General features: G+C 41.5%; 1 protein-coding gene across 1 annotated transcript in view; it reads left to right on the forward strand.

Moving 5' to 3' along the window:
- The window catches only part of cpne5b (copine 5b), a 129,145-nt gene extending 116,114 nt beyond the window's left edge, over positions 1-13,031 (forward strand). Inside the window, exons 19-21 of the mRNA XM_088921952.1 lie at positions 1,468-1,525; positions 3,297-3,370; positions 6,419-13,031. Coding sequence (XP_088778078.1) covers positions 1,468-1,525; positions 3,297-3,370; positions 6,419-6,607 — 321 coding nt within the window. The 3' untranslated portion in view covers positions 6,608-13,031. The remainder of the gene's footprint in view (positions 1-1,467; positions 1,526-3,296; positions 3,371-6,418) is intronic.
- Positions 13,032-14,633: the final 1,602 nt, after the last annotated feature.

The raw sequence follows: 14,633 nt of genomic DNA on the forward strand, positions 1-14,633 counted from the left end.
AACAAGGGTATTTGGCTTCAATGCCATGGATGGGCAGCTTGTTCCTTATTTCCACAGCTCCAATCTCTCCTCCCACTCACGTCGGGTCCACCCAGGTGTGCTGCCAGCTGAAAGGGAGCGACATGTTGTCTTGTCCGTAGCGATCACGCTCACAGGCCGCCCACGCTGTCTTCAGGCAGGCCGCCCCTGCTCCCTGTGGAGCCCACGCTGCTGACGAAGCCGCTGGCGACAGGCGCCGGGCTCCGCCGCTTTCCTGCAGCAACGCGGCTCCCACCTCCTCAGCAGGGCCTCGGAGATTCGGATCGACCTTTTGTCCCAGCACCTCGCTGCTGTTGTGGAGTGCGCATTTCCACTCCCGCTCAGAATGACAGCCCTGTTGGTCAGGACAGAGATCGCCCGGTTTGGACAATCTCCAATCTGCTCCCTGGCAGCTCGAGCCGTGATAAGATGCTGTGGAAACGGCAATAACAGTAACGAGAAAACAAAACGCTAGCATCTCACCTCGGGGCCTAATCTGCTGGAACTGGTAGCCAATAGGTGACTGTATCCTGCTGGCATCCTAGTTCGTGTGTATTCAAAACTTCACAGTCTGTTCCATCCACACAGATAATGAAGAAGCCTGTAACAAGCTTATGTTACAGCGCTGGGAAGTCTTTCTTCTGTGGTTTCTTGAGGACCCAGTGTTCTGGTGATGGAAAAGGAGCATCTGTTAAAGAGGGAATGCACAACTAAAATTCATGTTCTGTAATATACAGTACCATTCACACTGTAAGGCGTCATGACTTTTGACTCCACTATCTATACTATACTGTACATCCAAGCCTATTAAGTTACTCCAAGTTTTATTTTTATTTGCTTTCATTGCCTTTTAGCAAGAAAAAGACCTTATTAAATATTCCCTTTTTTCTTTGGCACTCTACTTCTTAACAACTTCTTTTTTTTGCCTTTCTTTCTGCAATGTGTTTGTGCCAGTGCAGTATCGGAGAGCTTTGGTATTTAAGAATGAGTTCTTCCTCCAGATTGGTGTTGGAGTAAATGGTAATGCACTGAAAAGCTCCAGTGCAGGACCCTGTGGTGCTCATGGCGGGCTGTGAATAAGCAGGTCTTTCTTTGTGTGTGGCAGTTTTAGCATGGGTGAGGGTAGAACTGTAAAATATTCATCTGAAACACCAAACGCCTAATTAGACATTGAAGTTTAATTTAAAGGAAATAATATTTTGATCTGGTTTCATAAAGAGCATACGATAATCTAGCTGTTGTGTTTCAATGTTAAGAATACCTGAGCTAACAGTATGTGATAATTGTGACATACAGTATACTTCAAGTTGTGAGCTAGTTTTATCTTCATGTTATACAGTATGCTACTGTGCTATGTTTGAGAAAATACCTAGTACTACAACATTAGCTTGCAGGGCAGAGGAGAACCATGTGGAGTGTTCACTAAATATGTTCATATGTTTCCTTTAGGCTGCTAAACTTCCAATGTCTATCATTATTGTTGGAGTGGGACAGGCTGAGTTTGATGGTAAGGAAAAATGAACTGTTTTGATTTCTGCTTTGACCACTCTCCCTCTGTCTGCTGTCTGATTTAGTCAGCGCTTCATATCTGAGTCTACTGATGGCCCTCCTCATCACTTGCAATGATAAGGTGATGTACAGTATTAAGACAATGGCCTGTGCTTTCTGTCTTTGTGCTGACAGACCACTTGGCCTCTGGATTCACTGGGAAGCTTGGAGACAGCAGGATATGATAGATCCCCATATCCTGAAAGATATTAAGGAGTGACATAGCCATTACGCCTTTAATAGATCCATGTTGTTGCTTAATTACTGTTCAGAGCAGAAAGGTAATTCTAACCAGCTGTCTATTGTCCCTGATGCCAGTCAGCCTGAGTGAACAGCTGATCTGTGTTATAACTACTGTTCATGGTAGTTAAGCAATGTGGTAATGAAGCCATATAAAAAGTAAAGTCGACTGGACGCACATTCTATACAGTATAACAAAATACATTTTATTTAACAATGGTCAGTTAAGCCACAAGATTAGCAGGCATGTCACCCTGCAACTCTCAACTGCCCACCCCTTAAAGCTAAGCAGGTTTTAGCCTGGTCAGTACCTGGTCAGTACCTGGATGGGAGACCTCCTGGGAAAAACTAAGGCTGTAGCAGGAAGAGGTATTAGTGGGGCCAGTAGGGGGTGCTCACCCTGCAGTCTGTGTAGGTCCTAATGCCCCTGTGACTGGAAAACTGTACTTTAAAAAGGTGTCAAACTTCAGAAGAGATGTGAAACTGAGGTCCTCTGTGATAATTAAAAATACCAGGGTGTTTCTTGAAAAGAGTAGGGTGTCCTGGCCAAATTTCCCATTGGCCTTTACCAGCTATGGCCTCCTAATAACCTCCACCAGCATTAAGACAAGGAAATGTCTGTTAGAAATGGAATTATTCATTTCAGGAGCTACTTCCTCCTTCAGAGGTTTCAGTGAACCAGGATCCACCTTAGCAGGCACAGGTGCAAGGCAATTTCACAACCTGGCAGGACACTAGTCTGTCCCAGGGCATTGCACTAATCAGCAGAAGTGTTGGTAGCTGCAAACATGTAACTAAATACACCCAATAAATATAGTTTGGGTGACTTTCTGTAAATGCCCCTTGTAGAGTTGCGCTCCGCATACTGATTAAATGACAGTTTGGAGGTCAATTCAGCAAAGTCGGAACACTTGATTTGCTTTTTTCTCCCATGTGATGGCAACTTAAAAATACCGGCCTGTCTCAGTATTCTGTTAAATACTGGACCAAAATCAAAAGAAAAAAATCTGGCTCTGTTAACCAAAATGAAATACTGCCACACTACAGTATGTTCACATGTGTTTTTCCCCCCAGTAATAAAGCAACACAATGAAACTTTGAAGAGCCACAGAAGACTTTCAGTGTCAGAGGCCTCCTTTTTTAAGAATTCCTTTTTTCCTCTGTAATGATGGGGGATATTTTTTTATCCTATCCTTTTCAAACCGCTGCCTAAAAACTTCACATGCCAGAACATTTTATCTGATCTTGTCCTGTAGTATTAAACAGTCTTTAGGATTTTGTCTGCATGGATTTCACATTCATGTCATCTTCAATTAAAGATGAAAGTGGTCAGATTCAGGCTTTTAAATAGAAGCTGCTGCTGGTGCACGCTGCAGGTCAGGATTTGCTTGTACCTACAGTAACAGCAGCTCAGGCAGGAGACGGAGAAAGCTCTGGGATTGTGCCAGTACTTGTCACAGCATCTCTGCTGTCTTCCCTGTTTTTTTCAGCCATGGTGGAGCTGGATGGGGATGACATCCGAATATCTTCCCGAGGGAAACTGGCTGAGCGTGATATCGTTCAGGTGAGCCCTCCATTGCCTCTCCCAAGCTCCAATCATCTAATGGCAGCCTGGCAGCCAGGAAAGCTTTTAAACATGTATATATATCCATCCATCCATCTTCTACCCACTTCTTCCAACTCATCCTGGAAAAGCAAGGCAGGGTACACCCTGGACAGGACACCAGTCCATCAGAGGACACACACTCACACCAGTTTTCCCAGAAGCCAAATAACCTACCAATATCTTCTTTGGACTGTAGAAGGCAAACAGAGCATTTGGAGGAAACCCATACTAACATGGGGTGAACATACAAACTCCACACAGATTGTACCCCAGGAATTGAACCCAGAGCCCTAGAGCTGCAAGGCAGCCATGCTAACCACTGTGCCACCCAGGCTGATTAATATTTCATAAATGTAATGAAAACATTTTATCTTACGATCTCTTAGATTTCATGTATTTATTTTATGTGCTTATAAAATATCCCTCTAAAACAGGGTTGGTCTAAACATACAGAGGACAGTGTTAATAATACATTCACCCATTTGCTAATTTTACAGCTTTTCTCTCTTAGCCTTGGAATATGTTGCAAGACTGTTCCAGGACCCCAATATCAGAATCTCTTCTATTGTTTCATTTGTAACCTTAGCAGTTTCTTTTTTGGCACATATTTATAAAACATGGCTCAGAAAGCTCATTATGTATTTATCAGTTGGGCATATCCTATGGAATACCAGGTGTAATGCAAGGAATCATAACAACATTATCCTTTAATAATTGATTACATTGTATGAATTGTCATTTAGAATTCAGTTCTCTTGGCAATTCTTGGCAAAATTTGGTATTTTTATAGATCAGTAGTGGTTTACATCTGCTCTATATTTTTTCATTATAATTCTATATATTTCAAAAGTGTACTAACATCATTTAATAATAAATAAGTCTAATAGAGTTTAATTGCTTATTCAAGCGCATCATCCATGAGGTACAGAGGCAACTACTGAATGGTCACTAAATGGAAATATCATGGCAACCAGTGTTATGAAACACCTTTTTTTTTGCTGTAAACACTTATTAATTTCATCCATCATGTGTAACATAATTTAACCTGAGCCTATTTACTATTTAGGATTATCTAACAAGAGATGGGGAAAAAATGGCATTTTGACAAATGATATGTTGCATCAAGTTCTTTTCGTATTAGAGGTGGTGGTTTATGTTTCCCTGGTGATCTTGATTAAATCCGTTGTGTGAATTTTGAGGATTTTAAACATTTGAATTAATGTCTCTCTCGTAGATCTTTCTGTTCAGGATTAAAAAGATTAATCTCTTCCATCCTGCCCATGTAAGACATTCCTTTAAAACTCTGTTGGAAAACAAAAATACTTAGATATCATGTAAAAACAATAAAGGGGTTTAGCGGTAGAGGAAAAGACAATCAAGGTCACTTTCCTCCTACATAGTGTGTGGCAAAAATTCCATGCAAATTTCCAGTCAATATAATCAATGTTCCCTGACCTAACAGCAGCAACCTTGTCTCTATCCTGCTGCTCGGTCTCTTGGCAATCACGGTACTTAATCACTGCTCTTCGAGATGAGAGACGTATCTGAATGTGCTCGGCTCATGCCTACCGGCATCCCTCTGCTTCCAGCATGTAAATATTCTAGTTTGACAATACAGGCAGGAACACAAACAAACGAATTACCCCACCAGTTTTAAGACCCCAATCTTGTTCGTCCCAAGTAATCTCAGCCTCCGCTGTTTCCTGAATAGGGGTGAAATGCCGTATTAAAAGTGACACTTAGTCACACTCTAGCTTCACTCTGAAGGCATTAGTGGGCTGGACTCGTTTTGCAAATTTGCCCCCCCCCCCCCCCTTTCTACATCAGGGCCGGGCTCACGAAGAGGTGACATGGTGACCCCGGCACGTCTTTTTCTTCGCACTCCCTTAGTGCCCGTCAGCCCTCTGCTCCTTCCTGAAGTGGCGTTTTGACGCTCTTCCCAGGCGCTGTTTTCCCATTATTACAGAGGACAGCAGGGGAGGAGGAGGAGAAGTGGCTTTTTTGGCCCCTTCATAATAAAACAGAAAGAGCTGCCACACGACCTGTCACTATGACAGAACTGCCACTTCTGTCCAGCTGTGCGGGAAGACAGCACAGTCAGATGCCATCTTCTAAAGGGCATCACTGCGCTAATTACATCAGGGCATGAAGTCAGTGTGCATCTGCTCTCAGGCCATATGCCTCAACAGTTGATTTTGTCCTGCTTATTTAGGTGATGAGGTCCAAGCTTTTGTGTTAAAATCATGTTGCATCATGCTGATGGACAAGGGTTCCAGTCTTAAATCAGCTCAAGAATGACTTGAGTGTTTCAAAAAGAGTGCAAGCTGTAGCTTCTGATGTGAACGAAAGGTGAAATGCACTGCAAGTCAGATCTATAAAACTTGCACAGCCACAATAAAATGTAACAGCGCAATTGTGTTCTTGTGCTTGAGTCAATGGCATCTTTCACTTTAACGGAGCTGTATCGCCTAAGTGCCAATGTCCACGATCTGTTTTGGAATGTGATTTGCACCTGAATTGAACTGAATGGAAAATATCGCATTTCTTTTTTCTTACATCCTACTCCTTCGGGTAGGTAAAAGTAGTGAAGACTGGTATACTGTCATTAAGTACAGTGCTGGATATCCCATTAGGCACTGTAGGCACAGTGCCTGGGGCCTTGGAAATTTTTAGGGCCTACGAAGGAGGGAAATGCTAGTGACTAACAAAAAACGAGCTGAAACAACATGCTTTCAATTGACTAGGTGCTCCAAAGCAATCATCATACACTATCTAGAGTCTTTTCAAAAACTAGAAGTATCGACGTGATGGTCGCTCGACTCACTCCATCGATCACGTGGTTTAGCATTAGAATAGTTTAAAGTGCATCATGTCAATCGACGTAAAAGTGCCTAGGGCCCATGAACACCAAAATCCGGCCCTGATTACTTAACAGTGGTTAATAGCATTTATTTAAGGGCGGGATTCATTTCTGATTCTTAAATGATTTGCCTCTTCCCCTTGCAGTTTGTTCCGTTTCGAGACTACATGGACCGGACCGGGAATCACGTGCTCAGCATGGCGCGACTGGCAAAAGATGTACTGGCTGAGATCCCAGATCAGTTCATCTCCTACATGAAGTCGCGAGGCATCAAGCCCAACCCAGCCCCGCCTCCCTACACGCCCCCCGGACACACCCTTCACACCCAGATCTGATTGGAGCACCAGCGGAAGGGGAGGGGCTGTAGAGAGGAAGGAATGGGGTGTCATTGAAGTCCAGAGCTCCGGGAGCATCCGGGAAAGTTCCGTACGACTTGCCAGTGGAATTCCCGAGAAAGTAGGAAGCACATTGCTTGCGGTTTTGTTTTTTGGCGATAAGAAACAAAAAGACTTCTTACCTTGAATGAACGGAACATTCTGGAAAAACAACAGGACACGGGGGTTTTCTTTTTTCCTTTTAGAAGCTGTGAAAGGGGTCAGAGAAGGAAATCACAGAGAGACGGGTGATTTTTTTTTCCAGCAGAGAGTATGGAGGCGAGAGGGAGGAGAGCAGGAAGGACAGTGTCAACAGTGTAAAATTCGTGCCTGTCTGAAATTGTGGTTGTCTAACTAACTGTTCTGGACAGTCCGCATTGTTTTTTTGCTTGTCAGAAGTGCTCACCTATAGCAGTGTAGAGTCTGGGCACATGGGTGTGACGTTTGTAAATACCTTTCTGAATGGCGTACTTCGGTTTATGACGTTTCCACAAAATAATTTATAGAGTTTTAACTATTTATAAAGGGGGAAAGGTGTAACATCCTTGTAGTTACCTCTTTTAGTTAATGGTTTGTTTTGTAAGGTTATTCATCAACTAGTGACTTTCCTTATAAAATGCATGGTCATGGGGTACAATTACAAAACTAGGAAATACTGCATTACGAGAAGATTTACCCATCTTCCCTTCTCATGTAATAAATAACACAAATATTCTCAATTAAAGCCTAGCCTTTGTTTTTAAAGGGAAGTAAAAGCACAGGTCGATGATAATAAATAGCATCAAAGCTTATAAAAAATAAATTTTACAAAACTGGTTTGTAACAAAACTCTTCCAAGCAGAGAATTTCTCCCATTTAATTAAGGTACAGTACATTCCTGCAGCAGTTATTCTCTGTGCCTGTGACAGGATTTTTACTCCCTGTGCTCTTTCAGTGTATAGCTACCCTGCTGGAAAAAGATCAAAGGAATCTGTAGGTACACAGGCACCATTTTTCCTCTCACCCGCTGGCCTGTCGCTGCAGATACCTGAGCACAATTTGTTTCACCTTTTCCAATGATTAGAAGTCGCTCTCTCGAAGTCTCTACAGTCACTTTCACCCTTTAAGGCTCCCGGTCTTGTGTAAGGCTGTCACACTGCGCCCTCACTGGAGCAGATATACAATTCCCTTAACCTTCCCATGAATGAGCAGTCTGTGTTGAACAAGCAGCACATCGACAACTGTGACAAATGGGACAGGAGGAGGGTCTGAGTATCAAAATTCATCTGCAAAGGAAAGAGAAAACGTTACTCAGGGTTTCATGGGGAGTGAGGGGATCTTTTCAATAAGCTAAATTAGTTCTCGAGATAAGCCGTGATCAACTCCAGACCTTTTGTGTCACTCTGGAAATTCACTGGACGTCACAGTAAAACCAGGTGGAGGTACAGGAAAGGGTCTTTCTCTTGGTCACCAGTCAGTCTGTCTCTCCCTATCTCCTCTTATTTATCAACACTGCCAGGCATAGCCGTTTATTGTCACTTTCAGAAATCAATTAAACAGCCGCACTCCTTCGAACATCAGCCGTTTCTCATGCCTGTGAATCAGAGTGTAAACGAAAACAGCAGATGGATATGTTCCTTCTTGGCACATTTTTTTCTTCTGTTTTGGTAATTAATTTGATTTTATTTTCTAATTCAACTCAACACTTATTTTTAATGCATTGAGTTATTAAGGTGTGATTATTACCACAAAATAAATATGGCTAAATGCAGTAAGACAGCCTTCTGGCCGCTGATTAAGGGTTCGTAGTCAAGTGTTGCTGCTGTTGTTTCTCGTCTGTTAATTGTGCTTTAACCCAGTAAAGTGAATTAAAGCCTTGTGAAATCACTGGAAAGCTCATACAGGTATGCTGAACCACAGTAAAAGCTTGCAAAACCTGAACCATCACAGAAGCCTGATGGATGTATATAAAAGCTGCAGAAATCCTGTTTTAATTTGTCACAGTAGACTGAAGTCATGAAGGGCACTGCCAAACAGTGATATATTCTGTAGGGGTCCCCATACAGAATTTTGCTTGTTACATCACTGCCATTGAAATACTGTGTACTGAGTAATGTAGGGTGAGAGAACAGTGTTGTAAGGGCAGTGCTGTACAAGTCATCAGGTTGTGCAAACACCACAAGCAGATCGCCTTTTTAAAATAGCAGTTACCACTATAATAAGTTATTTTCATAGAAGATGATTCTTTAACAGTAATAAACTGCTGTATGCGTATAATGGTTCACATGCTGTATTGCAAATCCAGCCCCTGCAGTACTTTTCTGCCGAGATTCCTTCCAGCTGATAACACTCAAGAGACGCACTGCTGAAGCAGGAATGTGCAGTTGCTCGTTATTCTTTCTAGAACACTAACAAACCTGATGCAGCCTTTGAAGAGCAAAGGCCTCCTGGTGAGCTGTGTTTGTCACTGTGAGCTCTCAGGCACTGCCTGAAGTGTCAGTACCCCCTACCACCAATGTGAAAAAAGCTTAACGCTGGCAAAATATCTGATGGAAACAGGCCTGTTGGTGATGGACTGTAAAGACAGAAATTATCCTCACTTTGTTGTGGATTTATCCAGATGACATGGGAGCAAACTGATTCCCATACACAGTCAGAAAACGACTTAAAATTAGTCTCGGATACATCAAAATAACTGGATGGGAAACAAGCTCAGGAATTTTTTGTGTTTGTTCTTCATGGTATTAATGCACAGGATTAAAAGTACACTCATAGTGTTCAGTATTACAGATTTGAATCAGAGGTGATGGTCTAAGGGCTGGACTTTGTGACAAACTGGTGCTGCACTAGTGAGGAATGGTGGTGTGCTTTACTGCCTGGAGGGCTGACAGATAGAATGTTTTGCAAGACCCTTCTATGAAAATACAATTTTTTTTCAAAAGCCAGGCCTACCAATGCAGGGCCTGAGCTGCCTTCTGTAGTAGTTGAGTAGGTGACATAACCCCATGCAGAAACAGGAGCAGGCATGAGCACCACAGCCCTTGTGCACGACAGAAGACCGTGTAATTGGCAGTAGCCATACAGTATATCTCCAGATTTGCTTATTATTAAATGCTTTGGCTGACACTTTACCCAAAGCAACATACAGAGGTTGCAAGTATGTTGTTTATTTACGTATTTGCATACTAATTCATACAGACAGATTGGCAGAAACAATTTAGGACAAGTGCCTTGGTCAAGAGTACAGCATCAATGTCCCCATCAGGGATAGGAACCCATTTGCTGCTGAGCAGGAGGTCAGAGTACTCAGTCTGTTTCCAGGCGACTCATTGGAAATCAGGTTTAGAAGAATCACTGGACACTAAAATCTATACAGCATGTTGTATCACACATCTCCTTTCATCAGCATCAACCACAACGATTTTGGAAGTTATCATGTGCAGCAGCTAGAGGTGCCAACTCCATGGGTGCTATCATTTCATCAAACTATTCTTAAAGCAGGGATGAATGCATTTTTTACTTTGTTTTTGAGAGATTACTGAGTAATACCTAGCCAAATAACTATTATATTTTGTCTGAAACCCGGTAGTAAATTTAACTGCTTGTGAGTGCATTATGAGTCAGTTAGTTTATTGTATTTGCTAGTTTGTAATGGCCTGTCATGATTAAATCAGAAGAAACTGATGATTCCCCTGTCTGCACAGGGTTGGCTCTGCCAGCGAGTATACTTAAAATGAAATGTTTCTTTCCCAAATGGATACATTCCCATCTGCACTTTAATGGACTCCTGATAGTATCTTGCAATCGTTTCATTCTGTACCAGAGCAAAACCTAAGAAAGGTCAAATATTTCAGCAAAAGCGGACATCACCATTGAGGTGGCTCACGTTTAATGATGAGAAGGAAAACACTTTTTGCGAAAATTATGTTGCAAAAGGTAGAAAGTTAAAGTTTTTCGATGAAGGTGGAATGTGTGTTTATGGAGAATGGATTTGAGGGATGGTATTATGATAGAAAGATTTCAGAAGTGTGATCTGCCACCAGGAGCCTTCTATTGCAAAATGATGAACTCGCTAAACAAGTAGTGCCTGTGACTTCAGTAATATTACACATACACATGTACAGTTCCCACATGTTAGCAACATGACACACCCTTTCTAGAAATCCCTTTATTCTTTGAAACAGGTGTGATTTACATAGTAAGATAAGATAAGATCACTTTATTAGCCATATACAATTTCTTGCATTAGGAATTCATCTTTTCACATACCCCAGCTTGCTCTCCATGAGACACACAGACAGGGAGAGAAGCTTGGGGTCAGAGCTCAGGGTCAGCCATTGTACAGCACCCCTGGAGTAGTTGGGGTTAAGGGCCTTGCTCAGGGACCCAATAGAGTAGGATTCCTCTGCCAGCCACAGGATTTGAACCAGTAACCTTCCAGCCACAGGCACAGATCCTTAGCCACAGAGCCACCGCTCCGCCCCAACAGATACTTACAAACCATGTCTGAGAGTTAAAAGTGAAGCAATCTTAAAATGATGGGATAATGCACAGTATTTAGTATCTGTAGACCACCATGCAGAACACAATATTTTGATTTGAATAGTGGGCTCATACCGATTTACGCATTCATCCGAAGTCTTTATTTGATAGAGTATCCAGTTAAAGCATTAGCATTTTAAAATGTAGGATATCTGCAGGTCTAGCAGAGGCAGGCTAGTACTACATGGTTTTATTTACAGTGGTTACATCAGAGGTCAGCATTCTTTTTTCAGCACAATACAAAAGCACATTTTTTTAAGTGTTGTGCCGGCTATACACAAGATGGAAGATCAAATGATGGAAGCTTTCTTGACTTCAAATTATGATTTTTTACTTTAAAAGGCAAAAGTAGCCATTTAGTACTGTATACCCAGTACCATGCAGCTCCAATAAGTGAATCTAGAAGAAATTAACATCATACTGACAGAATGTCTTTTTTGTTTGTTTCGTAACAAACATTGTGGCTTAATACTTCTGATATAAAATTATTGATAATGAACCATCCTCACATGCCCTTACTTATGTTGTGGTGCCCGTACTTATGTTGTAGTCCTCTTTGCTTCTTAATGAGGCAAAATTATTTCATGGTTTCAGATGCTCTTCAGTGCTAACATACAGTATGATTAGGGACTGAATTACACACACAGCCAAACATATATCTTATGTCATCTAATTAGCAAAAGCTGTCATTTAGGGGGAAAAAGCGTGCTATAATTCAAGATTATACTGTGCACGTATTCTAATCTTCTTATCAATTTCAATGTAATTATCTACCCTTTGCCCTGTGCATTTGTTAAACATCCGCGTGCTCTGACTGCCCATCACACAACAGAACAGGTTTCCCTTGGTTTTTAATGAAAAGTACAAAAAGAGACTACAGATGCTGTCCAGTGCACACAAAATTGCAATCAAGCAAATCAGATGGAGCATATTATTCCTGCAAATCCCCCTGTCCCAAAGTACATTTTTACAGCTATGCATTTGCCTTTCTCTACCATAAACAACTATTGATTCTCCTTAATTAGAGCTTGATAAGCATGAATAGACAGCAAAAACTAAAAATCATTAGAAACCCCAAAGCATTTTTATAAGAAGGAATCTAAGGTGGCCACTAGCCACTTGATTATATCTGTTTTTTGTATTTTCCTAATTTTCAGTGTTTTACAGGTTCTACAACATTGTGACGCACATTTTTACATGTAAAGAATACCTTCCCTTTGGTGTCATTGTAGTGATTCAGTCTCAAGAAAGAAAGATCCCGATTTGTTGGTACTCTGAAAACTGAAGATTTTTGCTGTATGTTGGATTAAAAAAACAAGGTGATGCGTCCTGAATGCACAGAAGCCTTTTCCAGCATCTCTCCTATTCCCAGCTAAGGCCAGGCTTTCCCAGCCCTTCCAACACCCTGTGACATGTGGTTGTGTGAACTAAAATCTGCTGGTTGTGAGGAGGGTCCTAGTTCTTCAGTGCCAATGTCTGTGACACAGTAATACAGTCCGGTCGGACAATGTGCATGTTAGTGCCAAAACGGCAGCAAGTTCTGTGGACTGTTTTCTCTTTTCTTTTTCTGCCCAGCAGTTACAGTTTTTTTATGATGTAATGGACTTGTTTTTAATGAGATTATTCTAATGGAGTTCTGTAGCCATCCAGCATGTTTGCAGTAATTGTTTTTTTTTTTTAATGATTACTATTATATTTTTTTTATTTTCGACTCGGTCGTGAACCTCTCTTGGTCTCTGATTTGCATGGTGAATTTTTTCAAACCGAACATTGTTGTACACTCTCGTTGTCATACAGTGAATTGTGATATGCTTTGTATTGGATTGCTTTACAAGAAAAAAAACAATAAAAACCGACTACTTTTACAAAAGATACAACGCTAGTTTTATATTGGAATACAAAATCCTTTATATACTATGGGGTTTTAAAAAAGGTAACAAGTTAGAAAACCATCAACATTTGTTGCATCTTTGAGGCCTTTCCTTATATTTTACTTCTCTATTTAGATTAGTAAAATTTTATATTATTGCTTTCAAACAAACCAGTAGTCATACAGTACTGGTCGAAAATCTACTATACGTTTGCATGTCCAAGTACATGGAAAATTCCATTTAGAAGCACACCGTATCCCTTCTTTGGGGATGACTTACATTCAAAGCAATTACTGAGCTGTAAAGATAGAAGAAAAGGTCAAAAAGTTAAATACTGTTATGTGGTTTGTCTAGTATGACAAAAGACAGAGCACAGGTAGAGAATTTATGTGTAGTAGGAGCTCCAGGTGCAGTCTGACCAGGTCTGCGCCTGGAGTCTTTAGGAGGTACTGTACAATAAGATACCTCTGCTGTGCCCAGGTACCTGTACATTTTCAGGTTTGTTTTCTTAAATATATCACATATAATATGACATATAATACAACTGGGTCTGCTGGCAGAAATGGCCAGGTGGAAATGAAGGACAGTATTACTGCCTCCATCATCGAATCTGAATCCTGCCCCCCAAGACAATGGGACTTTTCTGTTTTGTACAGAATCATTGTGAAATACACCACTGAGGGCATGGCTCTACTAAGAAACCGCAATAAAAGACTAGAACAAATTATTTTAGCAGTGTGGGACTTTATCTTTCAGAATTACCGTTAAGCAGATGCTTGTCTCCACTCTGCACTGACAAATGTTGTCATACAGTCTCATGCAGTGGGACCTTAGTTTTATATTTCACCTAGAGGACAGAGCACAATGAGTTAAGTCACTTCAGAACAGTGAATGCTTTGCAGATCTGGGGCTCGAAGCAGGAATGTCTTGCCTATTTAGTCTCCACATCTTAGCGGCAGGTTAATGTAACAAAAGAGAAGGACTCGAACTAGTCATCACAAATAACTCTGGTAGCTGCTGTTCACAAATGTCATGCAAATATGATTGTCAGGTGCATCTACAAACTTTGAGCCCCAGTCATTTCAATTTGTGACTGCCAGTGACTGGAGCAGGCAGTCCTTGGCATCTGAGGGCCCTTTCAGCTCTATGATTAAGACTTTTACTTGCACTTAACATCCATCCATTTTCTCACTACTTTATCTAATCCAGGGTCACAGGGGAAGTGGAATCTATCCCAGCAAGTAACAGGAGCAAGGTCGGGTTCACCCTGGAAGGGATGCCAGTCCACCGCAGGGCACACACACACACGCACACACTCTCACCAGGGACAGTTTTCCAAGAAGCCAATACACCTACCAGTATATCTCTGGACTGTGGAATGAAACCAGAGCACCCAGAGGAAATCCACATGATCACAGGGAGAACATACAAGCTCTATGCAGATTGCAGCCCAACAATTAAACCCTGAATCTCAGCACTGTGAGGCAGTAATGCTAACCACTGTGCCACTGAACATTTGTTAACTTGTTCTTTCACGGCTTTGACTTGTGTTGAACCTGCGGGCTGATCCTCTTGATCAGGTCGTTATTGTAAAT

Source organism: Atractosteus spatula, chromosome 7 (genome assembly GCF_055471065.1).
Source record: "Atractosteus spatula isolate fAtrSpa1 chromosome 7, fAtrSpa1.hap1, whole genome shotgun sequence".
Taxonomy (NCBI): Eukaryota; Metazoa; Chordata; class Actinopteri; order Semionotiformes; family Lepisosteidae; genus Atractosteus; species Atractosteus spatula.